This window comes from Anopheles coustani, chromosome 2 (assembly GCF_943734705.1).
Source record: "Anopheles coustani chromosome 2, idAnoCousDA_361_x.2, whole genome shotgun sequence".
Classification (NCBI taxonomy): domain Eukaryota; kingdom Metazoa; phylum Arthropoda; class Insecta; order Diptera; family Culicidae; genus Anopheles; species Anopheles coustani.
This window is the reverse complement of record NC_071289.1, coordinates 41,720,250-41,739,406: the sequence shown is the minus strand read 5'-3', so window position 1 is coordinate 41,739,406 and position 19,157 is coordinate 41,720,250. Positions and strand designations below refer to the sequence as shown.

Sequence of the window (19,157 nt, the reverse complement as noted above, 5' to 3'; positions counted from 1 at the left end):
ACTACAGTTGGTGGAGCATTCTCGGCACTTTTTGGCAACAAACGGGAGTAAACCTTCATTCATACCGTCTTTCATCCCTGTTAGCCTCCCGTTGGAACCCTTCGCTAACCTGGCACCCGTTGATGAATGTCTTCCCGAAGGGGAAAAATTCGTGTGAGTGACCACGCTGGAAAATGAGCATCAGTAAAGCACCTAAACATGGGGTACTACGGGTGCGGGAGGGAAAACTAGCGCCTGCGTTTTTCATTCTCCCACAAATCGTCTTCGTCGCGAATTCGTTAGGCACCGGTCGAAAACTATTCCACCGGCTTCGAGTACCTATATTTGCAAAAGAATGATTTCATGAGAAAAACTTTCCTTCATTTTCCGATGAGAGCAAAAACATGAAAATAAACAATGCAAGAACATGAAATGAAACAATTTGGGTGACGCGCGTTTCCTAAAACTAAAAGATGAACACATGATGAGTTTGTGGCAAGCTAAAACAAGCTGAAAATTGGTTTAATTTTATGCTTCCTGTTTTGTTTTAAGAATTTATAAGCAGATAAAAAACTCTGTTTTATGCCAGTAACTAGTATTGGATCTACGAATATAATTCGGAAACAGTGTACCATATGAAATTGATTATTTTATAACTAGTTGCTAACGAAACTTATCTTATTTTGTTTGTCTGTTACAGAAACCGTCCGTTAGATTCGACCAACCCAAGGAGAACCGATATTAGGAGTTGAAGCAAAGAAAATCCTCCCCTTTTCAAGGACTCTTTTGAGCCTTCCATCCCGCGGGATGACGACGTTCTGCATGATCTCACAGCCGTAGGAACGGGTCATCAACTGCTCTAAGCGAGGGGGTTCCCCAGCTCCCGGTTTGTTTTGTTTCGATTTAATTTCGACAACAACCGCCCGGCTTCAGCAACGTGTGTCTTTGTGGAGTGGCATAGCTAGCCCAACCCGAAACTCGATGCATTGAATGACGACAGCGACTGTCGTAGCCCAGCAGAGTGAGAACTTGGGACGGTTCCCTGCAACATCCTGCAGCCGTGCCACGACTAGCACGCCCGCCACGCGGTTCAGAATGAACGACACTCAACACCAGCAGCCGCAGCCGTTGCATACAACCGACACCAGCCCGCAGCACCAGCAGCAGAACAGCACGAACGGCACGAGCACGAGCGGACTCGGGGCGGCCCATCTCGCACTGCTCGGTGGCGCCTCCGGTGCCCTCGGCGTCAACGCCAACGGCAGCACCAACAACGGCCCCAGCAACAACAGCAACAACGGTGGCAGCAGCAACGGAAACAGCAAAAACCGCACCATGTCACTGAGCGAAAGCAAAATGGATCTCCATCTGCGAGATCAGCAGCAGCAGCAGCAGCAACACCAACAGCAGCACCAGCAGCAACGGCAAGATCATCATCAGTCATCGCAGCACCAGCAACAGTCCAATCTGCAACCGTCACAGCAGCAACAGCACCATCAACATTCGTTACAAAACCGACTCCGCGGGGTTTCACCGACGCCCTCGGAGCAGCAGTACGCCCTCAAGTGGAACGACTTTCAGTCGTCCATTCTCTCATCTTTCCGGCACCTGCGTGACGAGGAGGACTTTGTCGATGTCACCATTGCCTGCGACTCGCGATCCTTCACGGCGCACAAGGTTTGTCTCAGATTTTACCTTTCGATATTTACATTTACTCTATCTCGGAGAAATTCAATTTTTGATTTACTTTTGATACTTTTTATGTCAGTACCATCATGTCAGGCATGAAAATACTAATTTTGTTATTTAGGTTCGGATCCAGCTTTATCTGAAATAGCTCAACGCATTACAAAAGAAAACCCTTTACCCAATCAGTAATGGAAATAATGAAAATGTATTCATGAGGCAGTTTGTTTTCTATCATTGTATAATATTTTGAGTAACTTGCTTCAATAAGATCTTCCTGTGGAGTTTCGATACCTCCAATGAGATTTTTATACAAAGATTTAATCGTACCTAAAACAAAACGAAGAAAAATCTTCAATCCAACCTGTCATCGTTTAGTTATTGCTGACAATTCAAGTAACACACCTCAATCATTACTTCCACTTGTCACCGAATCGAATCGAAAGATGGCATCCAGAATAATCGTTCGAATTTCGTCCGTAATTCACGCCATAGATCTACCGCCGGTGTGGACATCCATTCCTAGCTTCTGTCATCGTCAAGGCGGGGGAATCTCTTAAATGGCTATCATTAGATAAATCCTGCCGACGATGATTGTCCGCTTGCCGGACACCTACTGGCGTCGCCCGTCTGTCGCCCTGTCGGAACGAGTTAAATCAAAATTAGCATCCGCTCTGACGAGTTTCAAGTTGAGCCGGCCCGTGTTCCCTGTAACGAAGGTCCGGGGACATTAACTAGCCAGCGGAACTACGGATCGAAACCGCTGTGTGTTCTGTTCTTGTGTTGTGTGTTTTACTTTGTTTTTTTTTGTTTGCCATTCGAAAGGGAGTCGCTACGAAACGTTTGTGTTGGTGTTCTACGGTTCCACAAACAAAACACCGATCCCATTAATCTCTCACTCACTTGCCTCTTCCGTTCGGCGTTTCCTTCCAGGTCGTGCTGAGCGCGTGTAGTCCCTACTTTCGCAAGCTGCTGAAGGCGAATCCCTGCGAGCATCCGATTGTCATCCTGCGTGACGTGCGCTCGGAGGATATCGAAAATTTGCTACGGTAAGTTCCACCATCGGGCCGGGGGTGTGTAGGTTTTTGGCGACCGAAAGCCGCCGAACCGAAAGCGGACGTCCGAGGGATTTATGGTGTTTACAGAAGGGTCCAAGTAGGGCCGTTCAGCGCCACAAAATGTTGCCGTAAACCCGCAACGGGGTGACGACAGCGCACCCAACTACGATCACTAATTAATCCTCTTCTCCCCTCCCTCCTTTCCGTGCACTTTCTTTGCCACGCCTGGGGCGGGATCCCTCGCACACAGATTTATGTACAACGGCGAGGTACACATCGGACAGGATCAATTAAGCGACTTCCTCAAAACGGCCCAGTTGCTGCAAGTGCGCGGTCTGGCAGATGTGACCACCGGCAACCCGACCGGCGGCCGTACGTCGGCCAACTCGTCCATGCTGAACTCGTCATTATCGACACCTGCTGTCCAGGAGCTGAAGGCATCACCCGTAATACAGCCGTCCGCAAGCGACGAACCCCCATCGTGACTAACCATTTCTTCCATCCTCTCTTACCCTCTTGCGCTGCAGACTTCCACGTCGTTACCATGGGAGCTGCCGGAGGATAACAACACCGCCCCACCGCCCCAGAAGCGTACCAAGAGCTCCGAGCTGTACCGCAAGCAGCACGGCCTCAGCCCGGACGATCCGATCCCGCTCGATCTGCTGCCGATCGGGCAGCATCCGCTGACGCGCGAACGCGACCGCTCGAAGGACAAGAGCAAGGACCACCACCACCATCACCGTAGCACCTCCTCCGAGCACGACCTGCACCACCACCATCACCACCGCGAGCGGGACCGGAGCCTCGAGCTGCGCGAGTCCCTCCTCGGCCAAGCGCTCGAGGGAGGCCCAACCCTAACCGTACCTTCGGTAAGCTGCCGACGCGCCAAGGATGGACGACCCCACCGCCACGGTTCTCCCTCCTCTCGTAACGCGCGTCACCACTCTCGAAACAACTCTCTACTCCTCTCTACACTAGAAACATCCCGATCTGATCTCGCTACAGGCCGCGGCTAGTGGTGACGACTCGAACAGCAGCGACAATGGCGCATCCGACCACGGCGAGGACGACGAGCTGAACGGCAACCTCGAGCACACCCGGCCGTCCTTCCCCTTCCTTGGGCTGCAGGGTATCCCCGGGCTAATACCGGGACCGTCCGGAATCGGCGACAACTTCGGTGAGTACCCGTTCTCTTGCTTCCACCGTACAATTTTGTGCGCCGCGTTGTGGAACATGTTGTTCCACCGGCGGTTTGTTTCGCGTAGCCAATGTGTGCCCCGTAATTGCATTAATACTTCTACTACCAACCTCTAATAATTCTGATCCCCTTTTTATATTCTGTTTGGTAATTCATCGATAATCAGGTCCCTTTCTGACCCCGAGGTCGGATAGCTACTAATATTTTTTCTTTGATCCTTGATTGTTTTGTTGTTCGTTGATCGTTCAGATCGTTTGATCATTCTTTGTTACATTGGCTTTTAACTGCACTTATTTTTAGTTCAACAATTTGGTTGTATCCCTTCTTTTGTCTAAATTTATTTTTAAATTAGTAAAGAATTTGATGTTAAATATCCTTTATTTGATTGATTCTACTTTTTGAAATTATAAATTCATCCGGTGATAATTGGTCGTGTTAATATCGTTAAATGCTATAGATATGTATAACTTTTTCTTCCACAAGTAAAACCTGTTTTTATCCATTGAGTCGGATTTGGTAATTGTAGATTTTTTACAGATTTCAATTCAAAACAAATTCACACATTGAGCTTGTATCTGAATATTATTCCGTCATTGTAGGAGGCTGTACAGCTTATCGTAAAATAAAAATCACACAAAAATGTTCCCAAACACCGGTGAAGCTGGCGGTTTCCGGTGTAATACTTACGATCGGTGTGACCCTTTTTATTATAAAATACCTGCGCCACACTTCCGGTGCCTGTTAGTCTGGCACTCCAGCCTCTCCCGCGATGGTGGAGACACAATTTTCACACAATTTAATGGCTCCGGAAAGAGTGTACGGAGGTGGCAGGAGTAGCCGGGAAACTTACTGTAAAGCGGATGGAGACATTTTTTTTCCTGAATGGAAAATGAGACGAAGGACGAAAAAAGTGTCCTTACATGGATTCCGTCCGACTTTTTTTTCTTTCTCACAGGATGCGAGATAGCGAACGGAAGTGGCTGCACAGTGGCCACACACAAACACAACCGCAACAGACAAACACGCACAAGTATACATTCGGTCGAACCCAAACCTACATACATACATCCGAGCGTATGTACTTTTCTCACGTGGTGTGTTGTTGTTTGTGTCCGATTTTTTTTTTTTCACCTGCCCGTCCGTCCACTGTCTTTCCCGGCATCGCCTGGGCAGGATATTTTTCTTTTCGTGTCCTTCACCAAGCGACTGCGGTAAAGCAGGCGCCAGAGAGCAAAAACAAACAAACAAATACACGCATCTTGAATTTGGCCAGCAGGATGTTTAGTAGTGCTGCCGGACCCTTTTTATCCCTCCCGTGCGTGCCAGACCCGCTCCCCTCCCCCATTCCCCCCACTCCGTCAAGGACAAAAGGGGAAGAAAATGCAAAGGACCTCGAAGGTCCTCGAAGACAGCTGCTACCGGACGAACGGCCGGCCATTTCTCGGTTCGGGTGCAGAGTTCATAAGGAATTCTAAAGGAAAGGAGATAAGAAAAACATTCAATCGAAAATACCGGGACGAGCAAATGCCGCCCACCGCACACCACACTCCACCCTCCGCCGATGCGGTGCCCTTCGGTATCGGCAATCCTTTCCGGAGAGTTTTCCAAATGTGAAGAAGCAACAACAAGGATAAAAAGAACTGGCTCCGGTTCCCAATGAAAAATCTTTTCCGTTTTCATCCAGCTCATTGCTCCTTCGGTGCTCCTTCGGTGGTCAAGGCGACCGAACCGACGGGACCGGGCTCCGTTCGGAAGGGGGTTCGATGGAAAATCGAGGAACACATTCAAGTGGAAACCCATGGGATGGGAAAAAGGAGATCCATTGTTGGTACTGATGTTAATGTGGTTGTTTCGTTTTTCCTGCAGTTACGCAGTTGCGTTGCCTCCAGCCACGCTGTCTCCACCTTCGGTTGGACAGAGAGAAAAATTAAAAGAAAAAGAAAAGTCAAAGGAAACCCCAGAATAAACCCTTTTTCGCTTCGAGCGTCCGGCAGACACCAGCTGTCGGTCGGTCGGTCGGCTTAAGGGGGGGAGAAAAATTTCACATAAAATTAAATGTATGTTGTTTATGTAACACAGCACTGTGATACCACTTGCATCCGGTGTCCGGTTCCGCAATTTTTTGCTCTCCCCATTCCGCAACAGTCCGGAACGTAAACAGTGGAATTTTGAGCTCGTAAGAATTCCCCGGTTGGAAAAAATGATAATAATTTTTCGCACTCCCTCTTCAACCCGGATTGAAAATTATGCCGGCGCAGGATATCTTCCTCGTGGATTGTGTTTGTGTGTGTGTGCGTGTGTTGTTTTCCTTTCATCGCCTCGATGCCACTATCAAACGGAAAGCGGATGATATGAAATTCATTCCGATTTACTATTCAGAGGTTTGGGGTACGGTTCTTTCGCGGTATAAAAAAGGGAAAACTTCACCATCCGGTATCATCGTTATCATGATCTTCATCTCTGGCGAACCGGGAGTCCCATGCCTACGGTTCGCTTTTTTATCCGTCCACAACCCATAACAACGGTATCATTCCATTGACAGTAATAAATACTTTTCGGGACCATCTTGAGTCGGAGGAGAAAGCGGTAGTGATTGTTGCCCGTACGTGACAATGGGAAAGCAAAATATTCCTATAGAAATGATTTCTTCTGCAAAAATAATGAGCTAATTTTTTAAAATAATTGTTGGTTGAACATTTTGACTTGGAAAATTGAAATCAAACTAAAGAACATACAAGATGTCACAACCAAAGAAGAATTTATTTCGCTAATAACTACCTATTTATATCTCACTAGCTTATGCTTCATGTTTCAAACATCATGAAAAGCATAAAAAGTAATGAAAACATTTTAAAACGACCCTCACTCACATCAGAAACCACACAGCTCGCAGGTTGCGGTTAAGTAATTGCTTGCGGATAATTTCAAACGTTCCACCCCTATCTCGTTACGCTTTAACCTTCGACATTGCGCTCGCACGGACCGAGGCGTCATCGTTATCCTTTTCATCGTGGCTGGGATAGTATTTTTTCCTTTCTTCACTTCATCCCCAACGTTACTCTATTCTACTTTGATTGAGGTTCTTTTCACTTAAGAAAAACAGAATGCAAAAACGAAACCACCGAGTCCGCAAATGACTCGTGGTCGGGAAAATGAGCCGGAATTCTTCCCCACCATTCGTTTTTTTTCTCTCAACTGTGTTATCATTTTCCTCTCCCTCGGTGGACCTTTTTTTTCTTTCGCTTGTTCACTTTAAAACAACTTCTCCCCCGTGAACGGAAGGAATCCGGGCTGGCGGTCGCAAATTAAGTTCGGCGCCTAATGAGGGGATTATATGCGGCATTTTGCGGTACTCCACGCCACGCTTTGCAAACCACGGCGAGAAGACGGACCGGAATGACGGCCGTCCGCAAGTGCTGGAGGGTACTTATTTTTCCTTCCACGCTGGAGGGGTGGGACGAGGGAGGGAAGAGATCGACGCGTAACCTTCTTGATAGGTAGATTAAGCAAATTTGATAAATGTCGGTTCGGGCGGACGGGCGTGAACCTGACATTCATTCCCCATTTTTTCTGCTTCTCGGATGTTATGATTCGAGGGGGAAAAGCGGGCACATGATGTACGTTCACGTAGGAAAACTAAGGAAGGATAATGACAGCTAAGCCACTCAGCTGATAATGTGCGGCCGTTCTATTGCTGAAAGAAAGGACATTATTTTTGGGCTTTGTCTTTTCTTGTTGAATGATCGAAAAGAGGTGGTTTGATTTGAAGATGATCGGAAAACTTACCCGATTTTTAAAAATAAAATAATTATTGAATTATTTTGACATATTCCAGCAAATGAAAATAATACATGTTCGAGCACATTCAATACTGGCAAAAAATTTCTCTCAGTGGCACCCTTTTCGATACATTTTCATTCGCTTGCCTGCCGCACTACAAACACATCAAACCGGGCACACATTGTGGCGAAAGAAAATGCGTCAGATCCGTTTGAAAAATGCTCGATAAAAAGGGCGGAAAAGACATTTTGCATTAAAATGAAAATATATTTATGTATCCACAAACACGCAACTCAATATCCATTTGATCAGCGGGACGCAACCCATACCCCTGGCTTGCCTGGCCGCCAAGGGAAGGAAATCGGAAAACAGCACACACTCGAACACGGAAAACCCAAAATACCGAAGGCTCTCGAGGTCGGCCAAATGAAGCTAACAAATGCCCAAAACCTCACCCCCTTTGCAAAGCGGAAGAAAAGCAACCGGGTAACGGGGCCGGACACACACACACACACACACCCGTTTCTCACTCATTTCGGACAGTCCGAGCCTACCCGACCATCCTTCATCCTTTTGCCACCCACACACGTACTAAACAAACAAACAAGCACGCCCGAGTCGTCGAAGGCGGAGAGTCGAAGAACGAGTAAGGACAGACGGAGTGGTACAGTTTTTGAATTTATCCGGCCCCACACTTCCCGACACCCTTTTCCCACATGGAGGTGCGTGCGAGAAAGAGGGACGAAAATGGGGCTTTTCCTTCAACTGGAAAGAAACATATTATTCGCCCGTCACAAACACAACTGTAGCGTGGAAAGTACTAAGACGGTAAACCATCTGCAATGCCACATTCTTCACAGTGGCGAAGCAATTGTTGTTCAGTAAGCTACCAAGTGTTGGGCACAGTTTGTAGGTTGGAAATTTTACAAATTTTCCTACGACCACGACAACTGTTGTAAATATTTCCATATTATTAATATTTTCCGTTTCATGCCAACAAAACCCCATCATCGAACAGTAAATTCCGTTTAGTATTGCACAAAGAAATAAAACGCATACACTCAAGCCGAGTGTCGAGAGGGTGGGCGGGTGGAAAAACCGGAACCACTCGGACGCCCCAAATGTCCGTAGGCTCCAAGCCTTCGAGCCGAAGCAGCACTCTTTCATCATCAGCAATGCCGGTGCTGATTTCTTGTTATCCTTTTTATTTTATTTTTATTTCGGCCAGTACGACCCTTCCGTGCGCGACACCTTCACCCTCCGGCCCATCCTTGCCCGCAAGGAGTTCCACCTCCATTCATGGTCTTCTTCTTGGCACCTTATCTCGCAGCGCAAATCTTTGCAGCTCCACACATTTTCCTCTACCAAAAGTGAAGACGTGGAAGGAGGTGGCAGTATGGGGAAATGTTGTTTGGCATACCCTTCTCTCCTCCCCGCTTTCGCCCATTGAACGAATCGTACGTATGTGGTAAGGGGGGTTGATCTCTTCGCCTGATTTCTTCGGAGAAACGGAACGGACAGTTATGCCGTTATCTTCGTTTCTTTGTCTGCGCAATTGCGTTCAACTGTACTGCTTCCATGTTGCCGACACGCTGACCATTCCACCAGGCCCGAAGGTACGAGATGCTCGAGGTTTTTCCTTGCTCCTACTTTTGTTGCCCCCGCCCGAACCTTTTTCCCCCGTTTGCGAGTGAGTTTTTCCCATGCGAAAGAAAGACGTTACCAAGAATGTGTGCAAGCGCTTCGGGAGGGAAAAGAAAAAGCAGCCCTTACGGCACCAAGGAGAAAGTGCCCCTTCCGCTCCACACCAACTCCCTCCCCCCTCAGTCATGTTTTCCCTCCATGGAAAGCACGGAGCGCAAAGCGGGGTAAGTAAAAAGGGGTCTCCATCCTTTTCCGATGGGGCAGTTTTTCATTCTTCGACGCTCGTTCGGCCATAAATTCGCTTGTGTCTGTCCGAAAACGCTCACCCGCTTGGCTCGTTCCATCCTTCCCCCCGGGAGAGGGGGGGATCTCCACAGCACATGTCCACTTATCGATCTGCACACACATTCTTCACTTTCGCCCATCGTTTATCGTGTTTTTCCTCGAAGCGTTCGGGTGCTGCCATGTGGAAGGATATCTTCCAACTCGTACGCTGACCACGTGCTCGGACTCCCAGGGCCTCCCTCTGGCGCTCTCCCCTCTCTCTGGGTGAGGTGAGATGCGAAAAAAAGACACCATCCTTGCGAAAATAAGCGTGCATGTGTGTGTATGTGTGTGAGAAATAGTAGATCGTTGTTTGATTTTTCCTCTCCCCCGAGTCGCTCGTCCTTGCAAAGGGCGAGGTGGAAAAAAGGGATACGTGTCACCCCGAGACGGAAGGATGGAAGGTTATGAGTGTCCGATTTATTTGTTCGCTCGAGACGGCCAGTTTTTGTGCAAGAATGAATGTTTTTTTAGACACCCACCTCACCTCCAGACCCCGCGTTCGCACCCCCGGAATGGTACATTTTTGTTTGTGCCGACACTCGTTTCAAATGTCTATTTGTATATGAATAGATTTGCCTGCCGCAACCGGGCGAGACGACGTTGCTGGAGGGAGTCGAGAGAAGTGCGTCCATCTGATCTTTGGGTTCTGTTTATGTCCGATGCGAGTCGATTCCGGTTTCACGTCTTCCCGAACGGTTTCACTGCGAATGCTTTTCCCCGAGAAGGAAGGGGATACGATGACGAAATCTCCGGAAAATGGTATTTTTTAAAAGGAAAAAAACTACATGTATAATTCTCATGTCTCCTTTCAAGCAGTTGAGCATTTCTAACTCTCAACAGGAGTGCTGAAAAGCGAGACGGAACTCCCGCTCCGATTCTGGCGAATGGAAAATAGGAAAACAGTTTGAACACCGAGGGATGGTAGTTGAAAGCAGCAAACCCTTGCGGATGGGTTGGGAAGGTGCTCGGTGTAAGGAATTGAATATCACATATCAACCCCGTTCCCGGTTCTGCGTTCATTTCTTTGTCCGTCGTACTGTTTGTCGCTGTCCGGGACGGAGACTGCCGGAAAACCCGGGGAAAGGGTGTCGGCCAATTGCCTTCGGACCGGCGTCGCCCGAGGGGTTGGTTGTTGAGGCTTTCCTCACCACCTCTATCCAGCCAGCGAACTACTAGTGTGCCTTTAGTGATTTGTTTGTGTTGGTAATGGACAGTTTGGAGCAATAAAAAGTGGTGTCCTTCTAGTCCCCGGAAGGTTACCATTGCTTACCTCCACACTCCTATGTTCCTTTTCCTCTTTACCCGAACAGACACGGGATGACCAAACGAATTCCATTGTATCAGAATGTGTGTGTGTGTGTGTGTGTGTGTGTGTGTGTGTGTGTGTGTGTGTGTGTGTGTGTAGTCCACCCTATTTGGGAGCCTCCTGGGGAAACGGAGAACCCCGCCGCGTGGAGGTGGATTATGCAAACGATTTTTCAATCTTCACCCCCGGCTTTTTTTATCCAACGTCCAGTTAAGCATCCCGCTGGGTGCGAGTGTATGTGTGAGTGTAGTTTTTTCTTTCTTTGCCTCGTTAGTTTTTTTTTTCTTTCTCGTAAGTTTTGCCCTGCCATTAGAAATGGACAAAAGGCCGGCAATCCACGAGGAGGGTGGGCACGCATTTCCGTCCCGTCGTACAAACACATCTTTTCCTATGCTTTTTGAAGTGTAGAGAAATTTCCCTCCGGAGGAAAACATGATCGGGAAGGGGCACAATGCAGTGGAATCAAATTTTATTCAACAACAAAAGTTTAAGGCGCCATAGCTTTTAACTGTGTCTCCAAGTGGTCGATTTGCGAAGATGGCTGTCGACGAGTTACGTTTGTTTTTCCACTAAGAAAAAATAACAATCCAACTAGCAGAAGATTTTCTGACCCAACGTTTGTTATGGTGCATCTCATATGTGTGGGGAAATTAAGCTGGTTATAAGCAGCAGATAAGCATAGAGGTACACAATTCCACCCCGTTCGTCCGTTATGTGATTCCTCGACTACTTTTCGAAGTTTATCATACTTTGTTTCATCAATAGAAAACCGGCGCTGACCTTACACGCGGCGCTACTTGGTGGCAAAGGATTGACGAGTGGCGCGGAGTTGCACAACGGAAAAAAAAACAAACCTAACGCTTGCGAACAGTTGACCATTTGTTGGCCACCCGAGAGGGGAACTATATTTTTAAATCCTCCCTTCAGCTGACCTTCTGTGTGCCGGAAAAGTATGCCACAACCCGTTGCGTGGGCGATGGAAAAGTGTAAGCATGAATCCTTACAACTAACGCCGCTCTCGGTAATTGTGAATGCTTGCGCCCTGGGCCGGGATAATGTTCAGGGACATGCTTACCTCCTTGTGTAACGGCGCCCCGGAAGATGGGGTTACGTAAAGATGTGCCGGCGAGGGTTTTATCTGCACGTTCTAGCTCGAATGGTGTTACATAATCGAGCTTATTTTGTGCGAGGCATGATTACGCAGTGTGATTTAATTTATTGTATTTGTTTTATTCAATGTGAATATTTTGTTTGACATCAAACAAGTTCTTTATTAGTTTGTTTTTCATCCTTTACCGTTTTACGCGGCTTGATGTATTAAATGCAACAAAAAAATTTAAAATTAGCGTATGTGTCAATAAAACATTGAACAAAATGCTGCAACATTCTTGATATACTTTAAACTTACATCCCTTGACCATTTAACGAAAATACCGATTAGGAAAGTGAATAACTCAATAACAAGCCAACGGTTTAGAATCGCATGAGAGAACACGCTAACAGTTTTATGTAAATTCCTGGCGCCGGCCACATTTCTCCCACCGTTCGAAAAGCGGTTTCCCTGTCGCCAGGATGCAATGAAATTAGTTTAGAATAATTTGAAATCGGACCCGTTTTCCATTAGTGTCAATTATTATTTGCGTTGTCGGGCGCCCTGAATCGCTCGCGGCAGTAAAAAAAACCTTTTCCATCGACAACCAAACACTCACCACCCAAACACACGCACATACACTCGGACATACAAAAGGGGTGATCTATTTTCACACCATTTTTAACCACGCGTAAATGCGTCCCTCGGAATTGTAGAGAGTCGAGGATGGAGTTGCTAATGTGAATTCCTCCTTCCTAAACAATGCTTATCGGGTGGCCTTTTTTCACCTGGTCGTCCCGTTCGTACCTTGCCATTACACAGAAAGCACCCAATCGTGTGTGTGTGTTTGGTAGACATGGCGAACTCCATTATCGGCGCCATTATTACGCATCAAAAAATGAAACGATAGCAAACTGCTTTCAAATGAATGGGCGTTCGCGAAAACTATTTCAAGGCAAAGTGTGTAACATACTTTCCAAACCTCACCGTCATTCTGTAGGGATTCACCCGAACCTATTGCGCATCAGATTCTGGAGAGAAAATGTTCCGAACGCTTGATTGGAAATAATAATTTTAATCATCCTGTAATGCCTTTGTAAGCAAATCATTTTATTTTCACCCCACCAGCAAGGGTGAGAATGGAGTCTAAAATACATAAAGTGTGCGGGCGAGGGATCCCCCTCACATTAGCCAGTTGATCTCGATGGTATTTTCCGCACTCACAAAATTGCGCTCCCAGTAATGATTCACGTACCGCGTGGAAGCTATTTTAAGGTATTTATTGTTCGCCAACTCTTCCCAATCGGGGTAGCGAGTAGGGATGGCAGTGGAAAGCGGCCAACACGTTCTAAGCTCCAACGAAAACATACACCCAATTCCGAAACCACCCACGAGTGCGCGGCCGGCTGTGAGTTGGGTTTCATTTGCCAATCCACAACAACACTAGCATTAGATTGGTTTATTATTTGTCTTCACTTAAAAAAGGGAAAACGATGGGGGTGGGGGACATGCCGGGAGGTTGGGTATAGGCTTCCCGGTGGCAGCAAATGGCAATATGATTATCAGCCGCCCGTCGAAAATTAATGCCACGATCGGAATCTGCACCCTTCCCTCCCCCGGGCGCCACCCTCCGGCCCAACGACACCCGCGGCGTTATTAGAGATGTGAGGTGCTATTAGCATTACTATTAGTACTGTTAATATTATCATTACTGATAGCGGTGCCGACCTCGACCAGCCAGCGTGCGTGTGTGCGCGTTCGATGTTATTAATATTATTAAAAGCTACTCCCACGTCCATACTTTAATGGCGGTGCAGACACTAAGGCGCCCAAGGGGGTGGTGTCGGTGGCACTATGGGAGGGCAAATTTTAATATCGTTTTCTATTTAATTGCGAGCCCCCTACGAAACCAACTCAAATGACGGCGATGATGGTGGTGGTGGTAACGCCATCATCTGGGCACATGTAGATCGAAAGTCAATCCTTTTCATTTTGGACAGGACTTTAAGTCCCCTTACGGAGTACATACAGTATTTGCCCGATGCCGCCCACGCTTACTCCAAACGTTTCAGCAGGCTAAAAGGTATCTGGGTGTGTGTTTGTGTAAAGCTCGGGTCTCAATTGACGTCGACAGTGAGCGACAACTCCGGGATCGCGCTGGAAAAAGTTGGGAGCAATGGCAATTATGTTTTGTGCCCATGATTTAAATGCCTCCGAGGTTGGCGACGATAGTTCAGGGTGTGTGTGTGTGTAAACACACTTACAAGTACACGTACACGTAGGAGGGTATGGAAATATGAGTTGTTTATTGCGCTACGGTTTTGCATCCATCCCACCGACGCACTCTTTTGCACACCCGCTTTTGCCTCCCTGCATTGACGTTCGTTCGGCCGGAAACATAAAACTACCCCCCAACGAGCATCTTCCCCTCTCCCTCTCTCGGCTCCATCATCTACCACCATCCTTCACCCAGTCGGAAGCCAATCGGTAGGGGTGCTACTAGGCGAAAAATAGGTTTTCCTTCTAACATCCTCTACTACCGGGTATATGTTTGTCTGTGTGTGTGTATGTGTGTGATTACACCCATGCATGGCCATGGTTAGGTGACAGTAATGTGATGGTCCACCACCGACAACCCCGCACTAGGACGACACACTGGGGCGTCGTGGTGGTGTTGGTGCGGTGTACTTCATTTGTATTAATTTTCCATTTAATGATATTTGATATGGTGTAATGGCGCCCGGCGGCGTTTTTTTTTACTGTCGTGTGCTAATTTTGTAGCCCATAAAATGGGGCCATCCTATCCCGGCCACCGTGCGATGGCACTGCTCCGTGCCAACACACCATGCAACCTAATGAGCATTAGAAACGGGCGGCTCCCAATCCCACCCCCACGGTTTGGGGTGTTTCGGCTTTTTTTTCTTGGTAATTTTTCACTCGATAGATCGGTTGTTGTGCTTTAGGACGCATTTTCAATCATTTAGAGAGCGATTACATCCCTGATTATGAGGTGTTTCTTAAACAACTGTCCCTGGCGGATACTCGTTTTACTCCTTCTTTTTTATATAAATCTTCTTCGAAAAACAATTCCTGGTTTGGTAAAGAAAATTTAGCAACTTTTCATCTCAATAAAAAAAAAGTATTTAAAATGTTGCTTATCGTTTAAAAATACTTCAGAAGATTCTTTTTTGAAACAATTATCGTTTTGATAAACGTTTTTACTGTTTAAATTTTCACTTATTCACAGAAAGAAGCATTCCTTTGAAATATTTTTCTTATGATTTATTGTTATAATCTTTAGACTGTTAATTACAACGCTACCCAACAATCAAAGTTTGGTAGCCTTTACAAAGGTTTTTTTTACATATTTACAAAAAAAGGTTTACGAAGGCAAACTTATTTTTCTCCTTTCAGAACTTAGTTTCTTCGCAACAACTGTTGTGAAGGATACAGTAAACCTCCTCTTCAATACCAAAGTATAGCATACACTTGATGTTCAAACAAGTCCCAAACTACAACCCCCCCCCCCCCTCTCCCCCCCAACGAAAACAATCTTGGGTAAAGGCACTATCGCCTATTTGCATACACCATCCTTCTTACATTATAATTATTACATTCTCGAACCACTCGGCAGAAGTGAGACTTTTCATTAAAACCCCTACCCCGGCCGATCCGCCTCCACCCCTACCTCGCGCCGGCACACGGCGAACGGATGGTTTGGGTCCGTTCTGTTTAGATAAGGTTCTTTTTCGGAAGCCACTGCAACAGCGTCCTTCCATCTTCATCAACTCCAGCTCGTAGTCCAGAGGTCGTTAGCAAGTTGTGCGAGCCACTTACAATCCATCCCCGCACACATAGAGCAACCCGTGGGCCACCTCCTTGGACACGGAATGCGGGGCAACAAATCTGATAAGCAGATGGCTTGGTGACGTCCCGTTGCGCGGACGGTAGGGCCGGTCGGGTCGGTGGCGGGAAGCTCATGGCAACATCATGTATTTTAAAAGCGCAAAGGGTCCATCAGTACCGACGCCCGAAGAGCGTTACATCGGAACCCCGGGCCCCATTCGGCAGCATTTAGCCAAACGAAAAGCATCGTACACATCGGGTTGGGTTTTATTTATGAGTTGCCTACATTATGGGAACCATCGCTGGACCATCGGAGGCTCTTCCCTCCAGCTTAATCCAACAACCCCTGCCTCCCTCCGCTGGGGTGGGTTAAAGTTTTTGTCCGAATCGTACGGAAAAGATGCTGGCCACCTCCCCCATTCCCATCTGGTGAAGACATGCGAGTCGGAAGAAGAGCGAAGTGTCTTCTCCAAAAAAGCCCCCCCGGATGGCCCGCAACGCGCAACGGGTTAAGGAGGTTTGATGCATGAGAGCCATCGGCCAAGCGTATGGGGCGCGCGGAGGGGAGAGGGGTAAGATAAAGTATGAGAAATATGTTTCCATTTTGCGAAAACGTGTGCGTTTTGTGGTGGTACCTTTTTCCCAACACTTTCCTTCACCCGCTCCCTGGGGTGTGTGCGCGTGGGTGTGGGTGTGGGTGGACTCCATTTACTTGCACATTCCCTCGGGTGATTGTGTGAGAAACGGAACCGGACGAAGCCACAGGATGCTTCAGGATGGAAAGATCTCCATTTTTAAGAAGCCAACCGGAAGGTATGAAGGTTTGCGTTCGTGAGGGGTGTGCGGGGGATGAAGGCGAACCAGGCATGTCCAGAGGCGATGGATGGCTACCCTTTGAGGTTAGAAAAGCTTAGGAAAGATTTCACTCTCACCGCGCCCACCCTGGGGGTGGTAAAAGGACAAGAGCGAGTGAAAATATGGCTTACATTATTATTAGATTGAGAGGAGAAAGGATTAATTTTCCTTTTTACTTTTGGGTTTGACCTTTTTACCCTCCTCCCCTTGCACTACAAAACACACACGCACACACTCACTCGAAGATCGTCGTTCCTTCGTTCCGTTGCCTAAAGAATAAGTTTAAGACGGCAAAGTCCACCCATTAGAAAAAGGTTTGCACTTCAACGGAACTCCGGCTTCGGCAAATGCAAAACTTGCCCACCCTCCCACCACACACCCACACATTTTCGGATGTGCAAACAAGACCCTTGAGATCAGTCAGTCATCAACTAGATTTTCCCCCGCAGCATCCAGCATCTTTCCCAATCGAACCCTTTCGATTGTAAATAGAGACCAGAATGGCTGGATTTGTGTGGGGCTAGAGCGGGTAACGGGGAGGGGGTGGAAAGGTTGAGAAATGGAAGCGGTTTTGGCCAGGACAACCGTTCATCCTGAGTAAATTTAATATACATTAATCTATCTCCATCTCTTGACCCGCACGTAGTTTCGCTTCCCTGCCCTGCAACGCAGGGTCAGGAAAGGTGGAAAGGTGGAAAGGGGGAGGGGGGGAGAGAAGGAGAGCTTTTCTTATCTCAACCCGCCCAAAAGGGTGAGGTCACTCTCTTGGCCCCCTGCATCATCCCCTTTTGCCAAGGAGTTTTATCAGTACCGTTTCTAATGGTTGACCAATGTCCAAAGAAAGCCCCCGTTTTCCGATAGGGTTTTCCTATTTACGTACGGGATGGTTTCGCTTTGAAATTAGAAAAAGCCCCCCCACCCATCGGAAAGGTGAATTGATGCGGGGGCAAAGGAGGCGGCGGGGAAATGTAGCCATAAGAAGAAACTATCTTTCCCAGTCAGCCGGTCTTTGTGAATCTTTTGAAAATCTGAACTCGTTCGGTTCAGTTCACTTCCTTCCCAAATCGACCACCTCCGTCGCCCCCTTCCGGGTGAAACTAAACTCCAAAACGATCGTGGAACTAGTTTTCGGCCGAAACGATGCCCACGGAAGTCGGGACAAGGTTTTCGCCGAAACTAATGGTAGTAAGTTTCCATTGTTGTTTACGGACTGGAAATTAATTAAACCAATCATGCCCCAACGTAATCATATTTATTTTATGTTTTGTTAGCAATTGTTTGCAATGTTGGGTGATAACAAAATTATATCTTGCTATGTACTTCATTCTCTGACGACAAAAAAGAACTTAAGTATTGAGTAAGAATATTCATAGTACAATCTTTCAAGAAGACATTTTCGTATTTCGTTCTTTTTAAATATTCACAAATAAATAACCATCAAGAAAAACGTCCTCTTCAGCCTGTTATACACAATTCCATTGCAAGAGTATAAGAATATACTTCAGAAAACATGTCCAAACCACCATTTTAAACAAACACACATATGTTATTAAATGAAGATATATTCGGACAAGCAAAATCAAGGGAAAAAGGCCGGCTTGAGCCGTTTCCGTGCCTTGCCTCAAGTGCTTCCCTCGTGCCGTCTTGGTCCGGATATTTATGCGAACGATTGTCCGGCAAAACCGCAAACCAGTATGCAGATTCAAGATGAGCTGAGTGTTCTGTACGCCGATCAAGAAAAACGGATAACGATATGTTGAACGGGAACATGAAAGGTCCGTTTCGGAAGCCCCCCCCCCCCCCCCCCCACCCGAAAAGATGCGCCCCATTTAAGGATCGAAGCGAGGCGATAGGAACGGATCCGGGGACGGAAAAGGAAGCGAGGGGTGAGGCCACTCATAAGAAAGATCAATGATGCCCGGTTTCGGTTGGGCAAAGTTTAAAGAACGGACACGGGCGATTGGGTCGAGCCTTCGGGAGGAACGGCGGAACGGGGAGCAAATAGCCGTCCGCTCGCACCCAATAACGCACACGCACATTGCGAAACTCGCCCCCTCGGGTAGGAGGGGGGAGTACACCGCAGTCCGCACACCCAGACAGACGGGCAAATAAAAATAAATAAGGGTTTTTCGGGCAATTTTACTTATCCGCACCGCTTTTTTCTTTCGAATTTATATTCGAAAACACGCTAACAGTACCGAAAAGAGAGGAATGATTAAAAAAGTAGAATCCCTACGCTCGAACGCTTCGGCTCGGGTCTGGTGCGTATGTATTTATGCGACTCTATTTGCTTTCACTTGCTTTACTCACCCGAAAGAAGGCCGGTGGAAAACTCTTCCAGCCGTTTTCCCCACACACTTTGATGAGTGATGCGGCGTTTCCTCAAAC

The 19,157-nt window shown here is 47.2% G+C and overlaps 1 protein-coding gene across 1 annotated transcript in view; it reads left to right on the top strand.

Annotated features, from left to right (window-relative positions):
- The first annotated feature begins 969 nt into the window (after positions 1-969).
- Positions 970-19,157, top strand: part of LOC131265791 (uncharacterized) — a 62,385-nt gene continuing 44,197 nt past the window's right edge. The window contains exons 1-5 of the mRNA XM_058268106.1: positions 970-1,656; positions 2,599-2,714; positions 2,974-3,169; positions 3,251-3,592; positions 3,702-3,900. Coding sequence (XP_058124089.1) covers positions 970-1,656; positions 2,599-2,714; positions 2,974-3,169; positions 3,251-3,592; positions 3,702-3,900 — 1,540 coding nt within the window. The remainder of the gene's footprint in view (positions 1,657-2,598; positions 2,715-2,973; positions 3,170-3,250; positions 3,593-3,701; positions 3,901-19,157) is intronic.